This window comes from Toxorhynchites rutilus, chromosome 3, assembly GCF_029784135.1.
Source record: "Toxorhynchites rutilus septentrionalis strain SRP chromosome 3, ASM2978413v1, whole genome shotgun sequence".
NCBI classification, from domain to species: domain Eukaryota; kingdom Metazoa; phylum Arthropoda; class Insecta; order Diptera; family Culicidae; genus Toxorhynchites; species Toxorhynchites rutilus.
This window is the reverse complement of record NC_073746.1, coordinates 190,701,790-190,723,501: the sequence shown is the minus strand read 5'-3', so window position 1 is coordinate 190,723,501 and position 21,712 is coordinate 190,701,790. Positions and strand designations below refer to the sequence as shown.

Here is a 21,712-nt window from a genome sequence, read left to right as displayed (position 1 = left end):
TGACCTTCACCAAAATCCCGGCCTACTAACTCTAGACGTAGGAAAAACCTTAGTAAAAATTGGAAAACACCAAATCTACCATATTATCGATTTACAACGATGTGAACCAATTTTTGCTAAGCTAGAAGTCATCCTACAAGGACTACAAACCTTCCAAAACTTCACGGATTTAAATAAAATACTAGAGTCAAAATTTAGCAATACTCGGAAGATGTTTCTCAATCTAATGCCAAAACATAGGAACAAAAGAGGGTTGCTCAACTTTCTCGGTACAACCATTAATTAAATTACCTGAAATTTGGACAATAATGATTTAATCGAAATTTCGGAAAATATAAGGACACTCGAACTCAATAATGAAATATTAATCAATGAAAACAACGAACAAGCGAGAATAAATCGTCAAATTCAAGACAGAATGAATCGAATAATCAAGCAATTAGAAGAAGATCACGATCAAGTAAAGAAAGGTATAATTCAATCAAGGGCAAGCTCAGGGATAACGAAAGCTTTTAGTGTGCTACAAGACTTCTTAAAGGTCAATATGCTGCTTGATAACATAGGAAATCACTTAAAAACTATATTTGAGACGATACAGTTAGCAAAATTACGTATAATTTCAAAAGATATCCTGTCTCCTGAGGAGCTGAAAATTATATTCAAACAATTTGAAATGCAAAAACTTGTTGTCGGAAGCACAGATAAATTGTACCAATACCTTGAAATTAGCGCGTTCTATAATCAAACTAAAATTATTTTTGTGGTAGAAGTCCCCATATTTGACATACCCGTCTATAGAACCCTTTTAGTAGAACCCCTTATAAGCAGAAATAGAACACTTAAAACACCTGGTAGTATGGCAATCATCAATGATCATCGTCTCTATTTCATCACTCAACCCTGCCAACTAATCGGAAATAACCGTATCTGTCGCCTAGAAAACCTGTTCAATTCAACCCACGATGGCTGCTTTTCACACCTTTTAAATGGAACCTCAGCAACCTGCTCATTCAAAGAAGTACGTCGCTCGTCGGAAATCAAATCCTTAACCCCCAATCACCTGGTTGTAAAGCAAATAAGTAATCAAAAAATTATCACCTCCTGTGGAATCCAGAATCGAACGCTAACAGGCACCTTTTTGATTGAGTATCATAATTGTACCATCAACATTGATGGGTTGGAATTTACCAACAAGGAGTGGTACAGAACCGATCAACTATTCATCGTTCCACTAGACGGCTTGGATATCCAAGTTAAAGATATAGAGCCAGAAATGAGCTTCGAACAAATCCACCTCGATACCAGACACCATTTGGATACTCTGAGGAGGAGCACTAATTCTACCATTGCCACGTCGATAACCTTATCAGGCGTTAGCCTGCTAATCGGGATAATCGCCTTTATTTTCTTCCTAAGTGAACCTGAGCACATCAAAATTCAAGTGGGCCCACTTACAGAAATTGGACAACCCCCCACATTAGCCGCGAACGAGGACGTCTCGGACTTCAAGGAGGGGCCAGTTACGGATCTAACTCGGCTCAAACGGCTGGAGCAGCAGCTTAAAGAGTCCAATACTGCGCTCGCTGCTTTGGACCGCGTAATGCGACACCCCTACTCGACAATACCGGAGCGTGGGACAGTAGCATTCCCATTTTATGCTGACTTGCTGCAGGCGCGACAAACGGCGACAACAGAACACCGGTCGATATTATATTTCACCCCCCCCCCCCCCCCCCCAACAGCAGTTTTAGCGTGAGAGTTAGGGGTTAGGATAGGTTTAGATTATACTTTGAATCGAAATAAAAGTTAGTTCGATGTTAGCGCTCGAAGCAAAAACGTGTGTTTAGTTTTTTAAAAACTCCTTTTCCAATCGAAAAACTCTAACATAAAAAATCCTAAAGATTTTGAGAAAAATATAAAAAGTATAGCGCCCTTTGTCCCGAAAGCATGTGCAATATTTTCCCAAAAAATTCTAGCTCATTGGCTATAATTTGATATATCGATCAACTCGGTTAAAATTATAACTCCAAAAAGAAAAAAAGAACACATCTGCTTTTTCAGTAAAAGATGTAAATGTGTAAAAAATCCTCAGTTTTCAAGGAAAAATATAGAAAATTATAGCACCTTTGGTGCCGAAACCATGTAAACAATAAAAAAATGGAAACAATCATTAATTACGAAAACAAAATTCAAATTTCCTGCAAGTTTGATATTTTTCCAAAAAAGACTAGCTAATTAACTTCAATTTGATGTGTCAATCATCTGAATCAGCTTAGTGGTTCAAAAGTTATGAGTTTTTGATAAAAGTAATTTTTGGGAAAAGTTAAAAAAAATGGAATCACCCAAAAAAATAATACAGGTTCAATGTTTTACCACAACGAAACCAAGCTACCAATTTTCACGAAAATCTGAAACTCACTAGATCGGTTTGGCATGGAATGGCTGAAGTAATACTGCAATAGTTCACAAATTTCAAAGTTCGAGTTTTTCTTGTTGTTTGTCATGTCTTTCATTGCGGCCATAATAATAATTAGGATTACTGCATTTGGATTGATGCTAGAAAATATAAATATCATTAACTTCCTCGAATAGTGGATGTGATATAATGCATTTTATATTTGTATATATATTTATATATATATTTAAACAAAATCATTGTCAAACAAACTGCAAAACTAAAAACTTTTATACTGTGCCTTAATTTTTTGGGTGTAACATTCAAGGACCCTTCAATAAAAATGGCATTGAAACAACAGAGTAAAACTGACATACAATTATGACGGATGGCTACTTTTTGATTGGCGTGTGCTCCAACTAGCAAACCGCCAATTAAAAAGCGCCAATAAGCGAATGTGTACTGTAAAACTGTAAAAAATATATAAAAAATATACAATCGAAGACTCTTTGTGTCGTTTATGAGTTTGTAATAATGAAGCAAAAGTTAAAAATGGATTTTTAATAACCATCTCAAAAAAATATTGAAAAAAACATTCCTTTTTTAATTTCTCTTTCATTTTTGATAAAATTGCTCTGAATAGTTAAAGAAGAGCAATATTAATATTTGAATAAACTTATGTAATTATAAACATGTTTATATAAACCTTCCCATCTTATAATTCATCAGTAAATACCTTGCGTCAAGACAGCTAGAAATCCATACACTCTCAAATCAAGTGTGCCTGAAAAAATTATATTCTTCACGTAAACAAGCGATGAAAATGTGGACACTTTTTAGTTAGTGAATTGTATGGACTTCCACTGCTGTGCTTCTGTTTTATATTTCATCACAAGCACACGTGTTTTACTCTGCTTCTCGAAAGTCTTTTCACAATTCAATTATTAAATTGTATAATTTTAGAAAAAAAAAGATCTATCTTTGTTGACGCCAGCCGGGTGCTATGATTGAATCTAACATCTCTCAAGCAGAACTTTCAGTGAGAAATCAAATTCAGGGAGAAAACAAAGGAAAAATGTCAGTGGGGAACTCGACATGTTGGCATCTGTCAGTTCAATTGACGAATTTACGCAAAGCTGCATCAGCTCATGCGACACCTACATTAGAGCTCAGAACTATAAAAGTGATGATGTTCGTTTGTTCTACGCACTTAAAAGCAAGATTCGGTCGTGATTATTTTCATTAATTCATATTTAAAATAATTTTAGCCATTAAATGTTATCAGTAAATGGCAAGAAAAATATAATTTTGTCTATTTAAAATGTGGTCCCAACCCCCGATTGGACCAAAGTCATAGATAATCTGCAAAATGTTTATGTTTGATAGTGAATATAGTTTATGAGTACTAACTCCCGGACATTTTTCAGAAGCTCAAATTGTGGAGACGGTGCAATCCAGCCGGGTGCTATGATTGAAGTCAGGATCGTTAGCAAAATCGCAAGTAAAACTGTCAGTGGGATACCCAATTCATGTGAAAACAAAGGGAAAATGTCAGTGGGATACTCGATTTGTTGGCTCCTGTCAGTTCAATAGGGGTTCTCCAAAGACGCCACCGAAGTGGTGCAATCAATATCATATTAAATTTGTTGATATCATTGATTATTCAGGGGATTCCTTTCGGAGAAGGATCTGCAATATTTGAAGCGCTTGTTGCCACCTATCGTTTGCCTATTAAAAAATGTAAATTACAATACTTGTACCGAATCATTCGTTATATGTTATGAATGAGACAATGTAAAATGATGATTTTCTGAGCTTTTCAGCGTAGAAAGAATACTTCAATCCGGGAAATTCGCAGAAGATTTCTAATCTTTCAGAAAAAAATCAAACCAATTCCATACAAAAAAAACAAAACATCATCTTTTTACTCGCAGCGCCATCTGGTTGCAATTATAACGTAAATTCGTCAATAAAGGTTGAATTTGGACGTCACAAACGTGGTTGAAGCAATACTGTGTCTTTTAGTAAGAGTGCGATATTAAGGAACCCAGCAATCATTAAATAGCATAACTTGGCATATTCTAAGGGTGGGTTTAGGCTAGTGATATATTCATGTGAAGAAATATGATGAGATTTATAGAAATCGCATCAACCGTTTACACTAGCTTGAACTTCTATAATGAATTCTATAATAATTCATATTTTCGGTGAATTTATTCCAACTTTAGTGATTTCTCACCAGTGAGAAATTCACAAGCGTTTACATATGCTGAATTTATTCAAGTTATATATACCTCGAATAAGTGTATCATATTTATTCCCACCCGTTTACACCTATTATCACGTGAATAAATTCATCTATAGCTATAGATCTCCCTAATATAAACCCGCCATAAGAGCACCAGTTGCTAAATTCGGTTGCTAAACTAAATTTGACAACCTTCCAACATAACTTGGCAACCACAGCGGGAGTTCCCATTCTGGTTAGAGTACAGAGTGCATGCAAAAGTGGAGGTCATATACATACATGGCAAATGCTTACCGAATTTGTTTGGATGAATATGCAACTTTGACCGGCTATAATAGCGATTATGTTGAAATTGAATTGCGATCTAATATGAATATATTCATGAATTGTCAAAGCACCAAATACAACTTTTGCCATACTCATATACGATTTATTACATACATAGAAAAAAAAACAAATGGCGCAAAATATTTTCGTGAAATGTTTATAATAGCCTTACGAATTTTCATTTTTATATATGAGTATTCATGTTTGTAAAAATAATAATTGTTTGATTGACTTGTGTTGGGAGTGGAATATGAATATTTTAAATGGCACAGATTGATGTTTGGTGAAAACTGGTCCGATGTGGGTTCGAACTCCGGTCGTCTGGATTATCATCCACCAGCTATATGTTGCATATTCATCCAAACAAATTCGGTAAGCATTTGCCATGTATGTATATGGCCTCCACTTTTGCATGCATATGCCAGTTAGGCGCATTATTTGCCAACCAAATTTCAGGGCATATGATGTTATATATACGCTTGTTATGCGATTCAATGTTTGCTGGGTTGTTTCGTCTCTTCCATATACATTCCATATTGAATGCAAATAAAGCCGGGTTCAGACGGTGCGAGCAAGCATACGAGTCGGTCTAGTCAGTTACTGCAGTGCAGCTACTCACACCGTGTGAACACATCATGCCAGTTATTGTCATGTGTGATCCGGCGTGCGAGCTACTTCAAAGTTTTTTGAATTTACTCGCACTCGCATGCTTCAAAACGTCAAAAACAGAATTTAGCGTTCGAATCAGGGATGCCAAATGTAAAGAAATGTCTCTATTTTTAAGATATTTGAAAATATGCGAAGATATTTATAGACTTGAAAATTATTGGAAAAACAAATAAAACCCTCATAGTTTCTTAACGAAATCATTGTTATTCTGTTTTGCACGCTGGCGGGGCACGCTTTCTTTTTGAGATAGTTTTCTGGAGAATGTCTAATATAGAATCATTATCAGGCACAATTTTCATTCAAAATTCACTCACAACTTGCGAAAAAAAGTAAGGTTCTAAGAAACAGAATACATATTCGATTTAAAAAAGTACATTTTCATTCATTATTTTAATTTTTGACGCGTGTGAATAAAATTTTAAAAAGTCATCTAGACTATCATTTAAAGCATCACATACTTCCGGAATTATCTTAGCTATGGATGCTTTCGAGATTCTAAAAAATATCGACAACAATCTGAACAATATTCCAGAAGAAAGGCATATCAATGTCATTTATATTATCACTCTTGCAGGTACAGCATCCTTCATGAGTGTATCTTGGCGTTGTATTTGTGGAGCAATTAAATTCAACAGTTTTTCCACTTGTTCAGGTGTTATTCTCAACACTGCTCTGTAATCTCTATAAAATTGTGTAATGATACATTCAACTGAAAACCTAAGATGAAAACTACCAATAAAGAAGTCGATTTCGGACCAATCATTTGACAAATTCGGACCTGATTGCTGTTTCTGACTATTTGATGGACATTTGAAAAATCGCCTGGCATCCCAGGTAAACCCGTGCCGTAGTATCTAGTTTCTCGCCAGCAGCTCACACTATGTGAACGGACAAGGCGAGTCAACCAATTGTCAAGCGAGTCCACCGGGTCAGTAGCTGCTCATTGTCAAGTCAGCTACTAGCAACGTATAAATGGGCCTTAATGCCACACCATATTTTGTTTATTTTGTTTACTAATACAAATATACTCTGTTTACTGCTCCACCTCACATGTATCATTGATTTGTAATAATATTGTTGACGTATTCGACTTGAAGAAAGCAAGATGTCTACTGCTTTTGTGCTGTGTGCAAATAAAAAATAAGCGTGATATAAAAAAAAACATTTCCAATTTTCATTTAGTGCTTATTTAATGTGGAATGCTTAGATGAATTGTATAAAACTGTTAATGCTTATAAGTGAATTGAGTGGTCATTTATCAGCGCTTTAACTTTAATGTACGTATGTGGTGTATTTTAAAGCCAGAGGAAATATTTGTGATTGCAAGTCTGACAAATGGTTCCAAATATCTCCAAAATCAAGCCATTTCATAATTCGTCGTAATTGAATAAAATACTTTTTATCACATCAAGGTGAGAGTTTTGAAACAAATAACTTAAAACGATGATGTTTCTGATAACAATTAATAAATGTTAAATAAGTTCCCATTCTATATGATATAAATTGTTTGAAATAAACTAGGAGTTGGAGTGATTGCGTATGTTTGTGTTTATGAACCGGGCTGATACTGTGAAAGATAAAAAACAATAATTGAAGCACTGTGCTTTGTAAAGTATTTTCATTACTCTTTACTTTCCTATATTATTCTCAAAAACAATTTGATATCGTTTATCACTAAGGGCGTTATTAATTCGGCTTTTTCTGTGTTCTTAACTAGTGATTCTTCGGGGCCTAAGGATGACCGATTTTTGGATGCCGGCAGATTTTTTCTTTCTTTGTACTCTCTGTATCCAAACGTATCTTCAGGACAATATGACCTTTGAAAATCCTAAAATTCCACGATCAATGGTCCTGGTATGCGAATTTTGCATAAAATCCCTAAATTCAATAAGATTTTTTTTTCTGTATTATAGTGACTCAACACTTTTTGGTTGGTTCGTCACTTTTACTTCCATTTTTGGAAGAATGTCAAGAAAGAAAATTGAATTCGTGACTTTTAGTGAGATCGCCTTTACATTCAATAGATGGTTTTTGAACGCAAGAATCCCTTTCTCCTTGGTGCTGTCGGGAGAATTGCTTTCAAATAGCTCAAACTTTAATGGCGTTCGTAATGATTTGACAATTTAGCAGACCTGCTGCATTGAATAATCGCATGAAAAAATTTCTGAAAAATATATTTAATTAATAAATCATTTGTCTAAAATTGAGATTTTGGGCCTGATCACGAACGTCACTTCACGGTGAAAGCGAAATGAATTGGAAGCAATTTGTATGCGTTTCATTCCGTTTTCACCGTGAAGTGACGTTCGTGATCAGCCCCATTATTGTTTTTATGCAAAATAAATGCAAACTTCGGGGAATATCAGAATCTTGTCCATGTAATATCTGTAATATCTCAGATGAAAAGTTTAAGATACATAGATAATTTTGCCAAATAAAAAATAAAAAAAAACATTTCAAAATGTATTTTTAGGGAAAACCCACAGAAAAAGATAATTTCATTTATTTTCACGTTATAAACATTAATTTAATGCTCACTTTCCTTGTGGTGTTCATACATGGTCTTGCGGAATTTAGCCTTGATGTTGTTTGACAACTGTATTGAGGCACTTCTCCCTCGATTTGATAGTTGCGTTCACAATTTCTGTAGCGAGACGGATTCAAATTTTTGTTTTGTTCGCATTATATTGCGAAAATATGATTTCCATAACTACTATATTGGACACATTTGACAGTAGCAAAAATAGTTCAGTTCAGTACTGTTCGAATTGTCTGATTGTGTTTGTTGATTGTTGCGTAAAGTGATCAAATATTTAAAAATTATTACGGTCGCCTTCCACAAACAAGAACCGAATCACCGACCGATATTGCTGTTTTTCCATTTTTCTAAAATCGGCGGACACGCCCGCTCCACACACGGTCAAAAGTAAAGATGGGCAAACCGTTCACGAACGGTACGAAAGAACTAGTTCGCCGAAAAGAGTGAACGAGCGGTACGATAGTTCTCCCCACGAACTGATTGCGAGCGAACGGTTTGTGAACGAACGGAACGAACTGATTTCGTAAGAACGGTTTGCAAGTGAACTGTTTGTGAACGAACTGATTCCGTAAGAACGGTTTGCGTGTGAACTGTTTGAGAGTGAACTGTTGGACAGTGAACTGTTTGTGAACGAACTGTTTGCGAGTGAACTGTATGGCAAAGAACTGATTGAGAGTGAACTGTTTGGGAACGAACTGCTTGAGAACGAAGTGTTTGCGGCCGAACTGTTTGCGAACGAACTAGTGCAGTTGAACTGATTTGCGCTGGACGGAATGGTTAAATATAACGAGAACGCTTGTAAGAAAAATAAAACGATTTGTCATTTATGAGCAAACTGCATGTAACGCATGGTTTATTTTGTTAATGTATACTCAATTTTGGGTTAAAATTAAATTAGATATTCGTAGTTTTAAAAGCAAAACTATATATTTTCAATTTCATGTATTTTTTCAATTCAGCGTAACAATCATATACTTTCTGATTATCAGAAAAAATCTGGGGGAAGCTGGGGCGATTCATAAATTAGGTAAACAAAAAATTTTATAGTGAGGGCATGTTGAGAAAAAAGTTTTTTCGTTGCTTTCAATTCTTTGTTTGGCCTATTGCGTGTACATGTTATCGTGATTGTTTGTATGATTGATTGTTAGTGCAAATCGCTGCTGATTTTTTTGCCTGAATGAAAATTATAAAATATGATCTTACATGGAACCTGTGTGTTGTCCGAAAAGAGAATATGAAAAATTGCACATATGTTGTGCGCATATTGTCTTTTGTCGACCGATAAACATATTTTCACATACAGTTTGCGACTTTTAAAGAAGCAGCTTATCTTTCCCCACTAAATTTGTAATCGAGTGCCAAATCAACGAATGACAAAAATCCTTTGACTCGTTCCACTCGCGTTGGAAGGTAATCCACAACGAACGGATTACCTTCCAACGCGAATATTCGACACTCGACATTGGAGGTTTGAACTCGTGACCCTTAACGTGAGAGTTATGGATGTTTCCGCTACGCCAGATCGCCTCCACGGAATCAAAAAGTGTTCATTCCAACTGAAAATCAATTATTATCTCTTACGCTCCCCTAAACTCGTACACGAAGCTCAATTCGCGTTGAAGGCATTGAGCTTCTTTTACGAGTTTAGGGGAGCGTCAAAGATAATGATTGAATTTCAGGATAAAACTGCAGCGGCCGCACGTCTTTTATTCTCTGGGTTAACATCGATTAATCGACGTAAATTATTCGTTCGCTTCGATTATTGGTTGCGCAGTGTTCGTTCGATTAATAATCTGTAGGAACCCACATTCCGTTTTGCCTGCCAAGATCGGGTCGATGAAATGTCAACAATCGACCTCAAATCCTGCCACCTTGCAATCGAGTTATCGACCTTTCATATGCATTCATCGAACAACTTGACGCCACTTTTTCGCCAACATGTGCAAGGCGTCGACCTGCTTGCAGCGCTGCTTCCAGCACTGCTTGCTGCTTGTTTGTATTGGTTTGTTATTGAAAATGAATAGGAAATACATTGATCGATTTTAATCATTTTATTTAAAAAAAAAGAATCCATGTATAATAAAAATAAGGTATATAATGGTATATATTTCATTCTACTATACAACGGAATCAGTGCATTCGGGTTCCTCCGGGTGGTAATTCAGCTGAGCAAGTTGATAAATACCTCCTTGTCGTTGAGTTTTCGTGTCTGAAGAGGATTTTTGAATGTGCGCGAAGCACGGAACCTCTAATGGGGAAAGTTCTTCGCAATACCATACCATGGTCAAATTCTGCTGCTGCTGCTGTTAATGCTGTCCCCCTGCATTGCCAACAGGGGTTGGAGGTTACTGCTGCAGGAAAACGGATGTTGTTGGCTGCTGTGATAGAAGTGGAAATCCGCACTGTGGTGATGGGAGAAATCATCTTTCTCACTTACCGATTGATGGAAGCAAACGAGTCGAATGTATTCATAGCTGATAAGACAAGATAAAATAATTAATAATTAAAAAGCCGAAATATATTTCATACTCACCAGTTGTATGATCCATTTGTTTTTGTTCGTTAGTCGAACATACTGAATAATTAAACAAACCAAATGGCATCACTGGTGGTTCTTTTTTCCACTCCGCTAAACTGTCATCTCAAACAAAAACAAATGGATCATACAACTGGTGAGTATGAAATATATTTCGGCTTTTTAATTATTAATTATTTTATCTTGTCTTATCAGCTATGAATACATTCGACTCGTTTGCTTCCATCAATCGGTAAGTGGGATTCTGTGGGTCTGTTGGCCACATATCTGTGTCATCAAGGGCAAGGAGGTATTCATCAATGTACTCAGTCGGATTTGAATCGTCAATCCAGACAACCTGGATGCACCGATTCCATTATATACCTTATTTTTATTATACATGGATTCTTTTTTTTAAAAATAAAATGATTAAAATCGATCAATGTATTTTCTTTTCATTTTCAATAACAAACCAATACAAACAAGCAGCAAGCAGTGCTGGAAGCAGCGCTGCAAGCAGGTCGACGCCTTGCACATGTTGGCGAAAAAGTGGCGTCAAGTTGTTCGATGAATGCATATGAAAGGTCGATAACTCGATTGCAAGGTGGCAGCATTTGAGGTCGATTGTTGACATTTCATCGACCCGATCTTGGCAGGCAAAACGGAATGTGGGAAGTATTCGATTAATCGATTAATCGAACGATTATCGGGGATCACTAGTCGTCGAGTGTAGACTAGAGATGGGCAAAACAGTTCACTTTGATGAACGGTTCACTTACTAACCGTTCATCTAAGTGAATCAGTTCTTTTGAACCGTTCTTTCGCTCTTTCGTTCAGCGGTATTAAGAACAACATAGAATGTTCGCTGTAACCCATCATTAATAGACAGCTATTAATTGATATCGTTGGACTGGATAGTGTACGTATGGGATTTATATTTTTGAAATTTAATGGGGAAAGATAAGCTGCTCCATTAAAAGTCGCAAACTGTATGTGAAAATATGTTTATCGGTCGACAAAAGTTTATGTAATAATTTGATGCGGACAAAATATGTGCAATTTTTCATGTTATGTTTTTGGAAAACACACAGGTTCCATGTAAGATCATATTTCATAATGTTCATTCAGAGAAAAAAATCATCACCGATTTTCACTAACAATCAATCATACATAAAATCACGATAACACGTACACGCCAAACAATGAATTGAAAGCAACGAAAAACCTTTTTTTTCTCAACATGCCCTCACTATAAAATTTTATGTTTACCTAATCCTATATCGCCCCAGCTTCCTCCAGATTTTGTTCTGATAATCAGAAAGTATATGATTGTTACGCGGAATTGAAAGAATACATGAAATTGAAAATATATAGCTTGCTTTTAAAACTACGAAAATCTAATTTAATTTTTAACCCAAAATTGAGTATACATTAACAAAATAAACCCTGCGTTACATGCATTTTGCTCATAAATGACAAATCGTTTTATTTTCCTTAAGCGGACCTTACACGGTCAACTTTATTGACAATATGATGACATTTGAAAGCATAATGACAGCTGAACATGGCTGACGACGCAGAAATCCGGATTTTCTGATTTTCGAGCATCAATATCGTGACATTTCATATGGATGCATGATGTTGACGTTTTACCTCACGGACTTCCAGACTGAGTTGCCAGATATGCAAGCGCACATTTAATTTTTGTTAGTCTTTTTTGCGATTGCAATTAAAATTTATAAACTACTGAAATTGTAGGAATCATAAATGGAAGCTTTTGGTTTGGAAAACCGATAGTTTGAATAACGATACTTTTCACGATACAAATCAAAACTTCAAAGTAAACTGACAATGTGATGGTGAGAGAGTGGATGAAACTTAACAACGTTTTAGGAATTTTTTAACGTTGAACTCGGTCATTCTCTGCGCTAGTGAGCGGGTTGTGTGTTTCTTCACACTCCGCTATAAAATTTAGAGAATAAGATGATCTGGGAAAATCACAGATGAAAAAACATCATGTGTTAATTCAAGCTACAGTAGAATCCCGATTATCCGCGGAATAGTCGGGCAAACTCACCGCGATTAACGAAAATCGAGGATGACCCATTAAAGGACAAAAAAATGCAAACACGAAAAGAGATGTTTCAACATAAAAACTATGTTCTATCAATACAGAAATCAATCAACTATTCATCTATAAGGTCGTGTACACCAGTGGCTAGATAATGTAAAAGCCATGACCACAACAAAAGAGCATGGGCCTACCACTCACTAACAAATTCCGGAAAGGCCTATTGATTTACTATGGAACTCGCAGTCACGAATAATCCGCAGGGCGGATCACCCGCTCGCGGATAATCGGGGTTCTACTGTCATAGTCTCATTTATGGAATAAAAACATTTGCTTGCAGATAAAATAACTTGCATATATTTTCGCAAACTATCTCTGCATCTGGCATCTCTGAAACTGAAAGGAACAGTCTGTATTTGTGAAACGAGTATTATGATGTATTTTTTAAAAGAAAACCCGAATTCTAAAGTGTAAATTATGAATGAAAATTAACTTTTACGAATCAAATTAGTATTCTATGTGAATGCAAATCACTTTTTTTCTGCAAGTGGTGAGAAAATCCCATACAAAAATTATGTCTGAAATTGACGTTATATTATAATTATACATTCTAGTAGGAATATCTGAAAATTCAGGGGAAATAGGTTAAGTTAAGGTTAGGACTACGCGCTTCAACTAATTAAATAATACCAAGTAGATATTTTCATTCAAATTTTACAAATTGCCTTTTAGCCTTCTAATCTGATAGAGAATAGTTTGGATCCCAAACTCAAATGTCGCCACTAGCCATCGCGGATATTTTCGTTGTCTCGGGTTGAGGGCGATATTGACCGTGTAAGGTGGAAAAATATTGATTGAGGTTAGATCAGATGTTGAAAGCCTAGCTGTCACGATATTGAAGACACTTATTGTCAATCCGGTTGATCGTGTAAGGTGCCCATTACAAGCGTTCTCGTTTTATTTATCAATTCCGTCCAGTGCAAATCAGTTCAGCTGCACTAGTTCGTTCGCTAACACTTCGTTCTCAAACAGTTCGTTCCCAAACAGTTCACTCTCAATCAGTTCTTTCCCATACAGTTCACTCGCAAACAGTTCGTTCACAAACAGTTCACTCTCCAACAGTTCACTCTCAAACAGTTCACTCGCAAGCCGTTCTTACGGAATCAGTTCGTTCACAACCCGTTCGCTCGCAATCAGTTCGTGGGGAGAACTACCGTTCTTTGAAAAAGAACGACCGCTCGTTCACTCTTTTCGGCGAACTAGTTCTTTCGTACCGTTCGTGAACGGTTTGCCCATCTCTAGTGTAGACGCGTTTTTTTCGTTCTTACCCTGCTCAATTTCATGTCTTGTTTTTTTCATGACTATGGCACCGAAGCGTCCGTGTAGTGAAAAGTGATGTTTCTAAAACATTCCGAAATCATTTTTGGCGACGTTTGCGGCTGGGGAGAATCGGGATTCCGAAAGGATTGGTGTGCTTGGAATGTGATAGATTAGATTCGAGCACACGGTGAAAATTATTTTCGAATTATGTGCTCGGTTATACGAGTTTCATAAGCATGTACGAACGTGTACACTGGGTCTCTCTCTCGCCCGCTCTATCTCCCTCGATTCATATGTGTGAATTAGAGTGCCAATGAATGTATGGGAAAAAAGTGACTCGAATTTTCAAAGCGAACTTGAATGAAAATGTTGATTCCCACGAAAAACTACCTTATGCAAAATATCAGCCTAATCGGACATCATTTAGGGGAGATGGGGGTGAGACGGACATGTTAAGGAAAACTTCAATTGTATCTTTGGAAACTCATGTTTTCAAAAATTTCAAAGCAGTTTCTTACAGTTCAATATTCTGGTTTTCGAAATAACAAATGTTTTATAAAAATGTGTTTTTCCATGTTTTTTTACTGAAATAAAAACAACCCGAAAGCACAACATTTTTATCGGTGCGGGTATAATGGACATGTAGTGGGGGGGATATGGACAGGTTCATAATATACGAGGCGTAGATATTTATCGCTCGCGAGAGGAATAATTTCGCTCTCTCCCAGTGTTTGTGCGTCCAGTAACTGAAATAGAACAAAAAGTGAAAGCAATAGAAAAAAAGAGTTCAGTCCCTTCTTCCCTTCACTTTCCATCCTGCATTGGATGTGATTATGGATATGACTATCCATTTCACCCCCCCCCCCCCAGTGCAATTATTTCAATAATTTAAATTTACCACTTACGAATGAATTTTCTTTTCCGTACATACCTAAAATCGCTTCCCTGTCAACCCACAAACCGAAATATAACCATCAGCGAATTCAATTTTGCAATTAAACCACTCAAAATGCTTAATATCGAAGCCGCAAAAGTTACATCCACACGCTGAATCATGTTCGATTTTCGATTTTTGTTTCTCTATTCCACTTTTGATCAGTATTCATTGTCATAGGATGGATTAAATATTATAGAATAGCATGTAGAAGGGTTTCCCATCAACAGAAATTTGAAATTCATAATGCAACTATACAAATCAACCACCTGTCCATCATACCCTCACTGTCCGTCTTACCCGCGGCTCCCCTACTATTGTCACACAGCCGTCAAAGTTTTTTGAGAACCGGAAAATCACCCAAGGGGGGAGAGTAAAAGAGATCGGGGTTTTCAAAAAAAAGGGAGTGAAGGAAATCGGGGTTTTCGGAATTTTTTTCTGATGCCAAATGTTTTCAAATTCCATGAATCGTCGAAATCTAGTGTAATCTCGAAAATTTTTTTTGTCAAAAATCGACACTTTGGGATTTCGGTTTTTCGGAATACGAGTCAAAACGTATGGCTTAGGATGCCAATGAAAATCGTCATATCAAATTTCCATACGGGACTTCGAGCGAAATGGTGATTTGCACAATAAAATACCTTATGCATAATATTAGCTCATTAGGACTTCATTCACTATTGTCGCAGATGTCAAAATTTAAGTTTTCTGAAAATCGAAAAATCTCCCAAGGGGAGGGAGGAGTAAAATAGATCGGGGTTTAAAAAAAAAGTTTTCGATGCCAAATGTCTTAGAATTGCATGAAACAAGATTCGAGATTTACCGTTATCTCGAAAAAAAATTGTGTCAAAAATTGACTTTTTAACACTTAGTCGTTTTCTCGTCTGAAAAAAAAAACGATTTTGAGGAAATTTTTTTTCGTGATAACAGTAAATCTCGACGTTTCATGCGATTTTAAGACATTTGGCATCGAAAGCTTTTTTTGACGTAGAACTACGTCTTTCATTAAGGGTGCCAAATCAGAAAACAGGTCACGTTTTTATGTAATAATGTTAACGTTGAAAACTATTTTTGCTGCGAACGGATTTTAACGATTTGCATACCAATCGAATCGGAAATTTTCTATGATTTGTTTGATATGCTATACATTACAATCCCATAGTCTGTATATGGTTTAAATTGAGGAAAACTGGAAGCAATCTCATTTCCCCATACATTTGTTCTGTCCATTTGTGTGCTTTCCCCAACAGAGTTGTCAATAACGAGCAACTTATCGACGAGCAACGAAGAGGAAATCGTAAGATTTAAAGTCTCCGTGAACAAAGGAAAAAAAGAAGAACGAAGGGGAATATTTGCCTAGAGTATAAACAGTGGATCTTTCCTGAGGACACCGACTGAACAACACCGTTGCTGGGCGAGCTGAACGGCGAGGGATCGAGTGCCTTTCTAGAGGCAATTGGGGTGGAGGAGTAACATGAGGAAAGAGTAGAGTTTTCCAAGGACCTTTTTGAAGGCTAGAGACGAATGAACTGATGAAGTTTAAAGTCTCTTTAATTCAACAAGGAAAGGAAAGGCAAACGTTCAGTATCATTCTAGATACGAAGCAATGAACATCGCTTATTCTTCCTTGTTTTGCGTCATTATAAAATAATATTCAAAGTTATAAACAAGCGACATATATAAAATAACAGCGCAGTTCTACGTCAACAATGCGGTCGTGTCTTGGACACAGCCTCCTATATTTTTTTGAAAACCCCGATTTCCCCCAAGGGGGGAAGGTGATTTTCCAATTTTCAGAAAAGTTAAATTTTGACATCTGCGGCAGTAGTAAATGAAGTCCGAATGGGCTTATATTTTGCATAGGGTATTTTATCGTGCAAATCAACATTTCGCAGGGAGTCTCGTATGAAAAATCGATATGACGATTTTCATTGGCACCCTAAACCATACATTTTGCCTTGTATTCCGAAAAAACGACAAAGTTCCTGAGTGTCGATTTTTGACAAAAAAAATTATTCGAGATGACACTAGATCTCGACGTTTCATGGAATTTGAAGACATTTCGTATCTAAATAAAGTTTCTAAGACCCCGAATTTCTTTACTCCCCCCTTGGATGATTTTTCGGTTTTCAAAAAACTCAAACTTTGATGGTTGTGCGACACTAATAAATGAAGTCCGATTGAGCTGATATTTTGCATAGGGTAGTTTGTCGTGGGAATCAACATATCAAGTTCGCTTTGAAAATTTGAAATGGCCATTTTCATTGGCACTCTAGTGTATAGTAGAAAAGTGAAATGAGAGAAACGCAACACTCTTAAATTCAGTGTGGTACAGTGGTTCTCTCGTGGCGATTACCTACAAGTAGTGGTAGTGGATTTACGTATGCTAATTTGCTAATTTGTTGGTGTATTGCTATCCCGAAGGAAGAGACAGCATATCACATGCATTAGTAATGTCTTGCAACGCTGTCAAGTGAACAGAGACAGAACGTGTTTTGAGAGATAAGTGCCATATGTATATGTGTTTGTATTTCCGTTTGCCTTTGTACTGAGCGCATGCATGCGCTAGAGAGAGAAGTCTTTTAAGACTGTTTTGTACTCTCATTCATTATATTTTGTTTGTGTGCTTTTTTCCATTCCGTCATTCACTGCATGTTGTATGATGAGGTGTAGGGCTCCTTTTAGATCTTGCGTGACCATGATATGTGGTTAGCTATGTTGCGCTCTACGTTACTAATTATAAATTTTTGCCTCCAAGTTCAAAAATTCCAATATCTGGATTGTGTTTACAGATAAAATTATGAGTGTAACATATCCGTCATTAGTTATTTACAGTTCTGGTAGTTTTCTTCAATTCTTTAATTATTTAATTTTTTTTTTGACGTAGGACTACGTCTAACCGGAAGATATAGGGGGTGAAATGGAAATCTAGGCACTGAACAAGCAGGAAAAAATGCAAGATTTGGAACGCTTATAACTCGAGCATTTCTCAATAGATCGCAAAGGTTTTTGCATCAATTGATAGGAAATATATCTACGCATCTATCATAACGAATAACATTTCATTTTTCTTGAGATAAATAATTGAATAATTGTGAAATATCAAGCATTGTCAAAATGCACTATGTGCCCATTTTTGAATGGTCCATTTTGTGCTCCTCAAATCGTACCGACCAAAACGGGCAACCAGAGCAGCAGCGAAATAGAATGAAGCACGATTCGAAAGGAAAAAGAAAAAAATGAACGAAACATTGGTCGCAGTCTCACACATGCGTAATTCTCGAGCCAGCCAGTCAGCTTAAAAATCCCCGCTCCGCTGCCGTAACGATCATTCTTTGTGTGGACACCGACTGGACAACATAGTTGCTGGACGAGCTGGACGGCGAGGGATCGAGTGCCTTTCTCAAGGCAAGAGGGCGGAGTTGGTAGCACTGAAGTAGAGTAGAGTAGAGTTTTCAAAGGGCCTTTCTCAAGGCTAGAGACGAATGAACTGCAAAAGTTTAAAGTCTCTATAATACAATTCCTTCCTTCCTTCCGTAACGATCATTCTCATTCAAACCGTACACCACATCGGTTCGCCTAGCAGGCGACATATAGTTTCGGCCGCCGATGTTATCGAGTTAGCTGGCAAAGCTGCTCGCGACGATAATAAAACCCGCATTCGGAACAGAACACATTCGGTTCGGTGGACATCAAGACAACAGGCAGTTGCAGCGAGTGGCGAGTGGCAAATGCAATCGCAAAATGGCTGCAGGTAGCAGAAGAAAAAAGTTTGTTCTTTACACAATCTGCTTTGGTGGCAAATCCAGAACAAGGCGGCATCGAGGGCATTCGAAATGGTTTTTTTTCAAAACCACGAGTTTTCTAAATTGGAACCATTCCATGAAACAAGGCGCTTTCAGGGCCATTAAACCTTCCAAAAAAGAGTTTAGGAATTACAGTTCAATTCTTTTTAAAACATTATCCAAAATAATAATTAAACACAAATTGATTTTTTCATAATTTGTTTGCCAGGATCTGATGAGTATGTGAATTTGGCAGTTGTTCTGAGCTTATTGATAGTTGGGGACTTTCCTGATTATTCAATTTTCACCAATTCTTAAATTGTTTCCAGATTGAAAGTACAGTAATTTACAATTAGTTCGACATTTAGCTAATTGGACGGACATGTAATGCGACTTATTTAGTTGGACATTTTTCCAACTGTGAAAGCTGTGGCGAGTGGCAACAAATCGCTAAACAGGAAGGTTTAGCCGAACAAGATGGGAATATCGAGTGATAACAAAACAATAAACTCTTTAGATTGAAGATAATTTTGTGATCCTGAAAAGGACCCTTTTTAGCCTTCATGTAAATCCAACGAGCGAACAAATCGTAATGAATGTATTTTTTTTGCCATCGCTCCCTTTTAACGCTCATTCGTTCGTCTCGTTGGACTCGCCCCTCTGGCTGAGTCTGCCGATTTGTCTCTATCCTGTGAGTGTGTACTGCTAGAGTATAAAACACGCGGACCCCAAAACAAATATCTTATTTTCTTTCAAACCGTAAACCCGTGTGGTTGTACGGCATCGGCATCGTGGACGTAACAAAGGAGGACAAGTTAAGGGAAAGGCAAAGTCTCACTCGAACCGTGCAGGTGTGCAGTTTCCTGTTGGTCGCATTCACTGATTGCTCCGCAAGGGTAACTAGGCCGAACGGATTGGTGCCGGAGCACCAGTATACCTAACAGCGATTATAGAGTTTCGGCCGTCGGAGTGCTCGAGTTGGCTTGCAAAGCTGCTCACGACAATCAAAAACCCGCATCAAGAACAGAGCAGCTTCGGTTCGGCGCTCATCAAGGTAACAATTAGTTTCAGTGAGTGGCAAAGTGTTTCTCCGGCACGTCGCATTAAATGTAATTTACTGAACAACATATCACAAGCTGGATGGGAAGAAATTTTCCAACTGTGAAAGCTGTGGCGAGTGGCAAACGCAATAGCTAAACAGGAAGATTTAACCGAACAAGATGGGAATATCGAGTGATAACAAAAACACAACACCAAAGGTTCTTTTCAGAACCATCAACATATTCATAAAGAGTAAACAGTAAACTAATCCATTTTTCAGGTAGATAGGTAGGTATTCACGTAGAAGAAGAAAATAAAACAATATATTTAAAATATATATTTAACAAAAGCTGTCCCCTTTGTATAGTCCTACGTCACTCCGGTTATGTCCCCGACATTACCCACCCGTCTTTTTTTGTTTAAATATTTTATTCTTCAATGAATAACGGAACCTATCGCCGAGTCAACCTACTCTAGAAGGGTTCAATTGCTTACCTTATCAGGTGTCTCACTGTTATCTCTCATCGGAACATATTGACGATTGTTTCTAGAATGTCTATATTATCACATCACTGACCTCAGTGAATCCTGATTCATACCTCTGCCTACTAACAATCTCTAGGGAACCACGCTACAGAGGCGATTCTTCTGGCCTTCGGGCGGCGAATATCATACTAACATTCCTTCCCTTCCCCTGGTGACTGTAAGGACGTGGTCGGCGTCGTTATTGACCATTTAAAGCTCGAATCACCGAAAATTGCACAACGAGAATGCTTTGCTAGTCCCAAGCGTCATTCTGTGTTTTCTTTGTGCAACTTGGTTGGTTCAGGTCAATCACGGAGAGCAATTACGAATTGTACAGTCTACCCAAGCTCAAGCTCAGCTTAAGCTCAAGCTAGAATAGCTTTTGAAAAATTTACTTATTTTTTTCAGATTTGGAAAAGATGATCCCTAATCTAATCTATGCACAATCTATAATCTGATATAATATTAATAATAGTTATTTTGCCTTTGTTACAGAATCGATGCAGAATATTATTTTTTAAAACTACGGGTCATGCTGAGAATAAGATTCAAAATGAGTCCTTCAATAAGAAACAAGGAGTGGACCTGTTGCTTTGGTTTGCATGTTCGCACAACAACCATTATAATCGGTGTATGGCATTTGGTAAATATCACCTTTTTATACCTTTCGTATTTATCGTCTTATATCTGTCCTGAGTTCTTGTTTACATTTTCTTTACATATACAGTAATTAACATTTAATACGACATTTTGCTAATTGGACAGACCTGTAATGCGACACGTTTAATTGGACATTGTTGTAAACATCGAAATTATGGCCCCACGTTGAAAGTCGCCACCAGACGTCGACACTGTGCCACCCTCATCGAAAATGTCCAATTACAGGTCAAAATCGCCTCCAATGCGACACTGAGTGGTGCCTCAGCATGTCGCATTAAATGTAAATTAATGTATTTATATTTTTTTTATCCTATTTATTTATTTATTAGGCTCATTAGCATTTTAGCTGTAACAGAGCCGGGTTTAATCGTGTACATGTACATATATTTACGTTTCTATAAATTGTAAATTACACAGTAGTTAGTAGTAGCCATTTAGGCGTTAAGTTTTCTGTTCCATTACATTATGGTAAATTACACAGTAGTAGCCATTTGGGCGAAAGGGTATTCTTTCTGTTTTTCCATTGTTCAGCAGACCGGACAGCGGAGACAGTTGATATTGATCATTGTTGGGTTATTTATAGAACAGCAGCCCGATGTTTCTTGCAGAGCATAGCAGTTGTATGGATGAATCGATCTTTGTTCCACCGTGGATCGATTTCCATCGCTGATGATGGTTGCGTG

General features: G+C 37.1%; 1 protein-coding gene across 2 annotated transcripts in view; it reads left to right on the top strand.

The window, feature by feature from the left end:
• Positions 1 to 6,709: 6,709 nt before the first annotated feature.
• The window catches only part of LOC129780374 (lysosomal-associated transmembrane protein 4B), a 56,270-nt gene continuing 41,267 nt past the window's right edge, over positions 6,710 to 21,712 (top strand). Inside the window, exons 1-2 of one of the 2 annotated variants that reach the window (XM_055788569.1) lie at positions 6,710 to 6,916; positions 20,865 to 21,012. In XM_055788569.1, the coding sequence (XP_055644544.1) occupies positions 20,902 to 21,012 (111 nt within the window). In that variant the 5' untranslated portion in view covers positions 6,710 to 6,916; positions 20,865 to 20,901. Of the gene's footprint in view, positions 7,052 to 20,864; positions 21,013 to 21,712 lie in introns of both variants that reach the window. The other variant, XM_055788568.1, reaches the window with a different exon arrangement.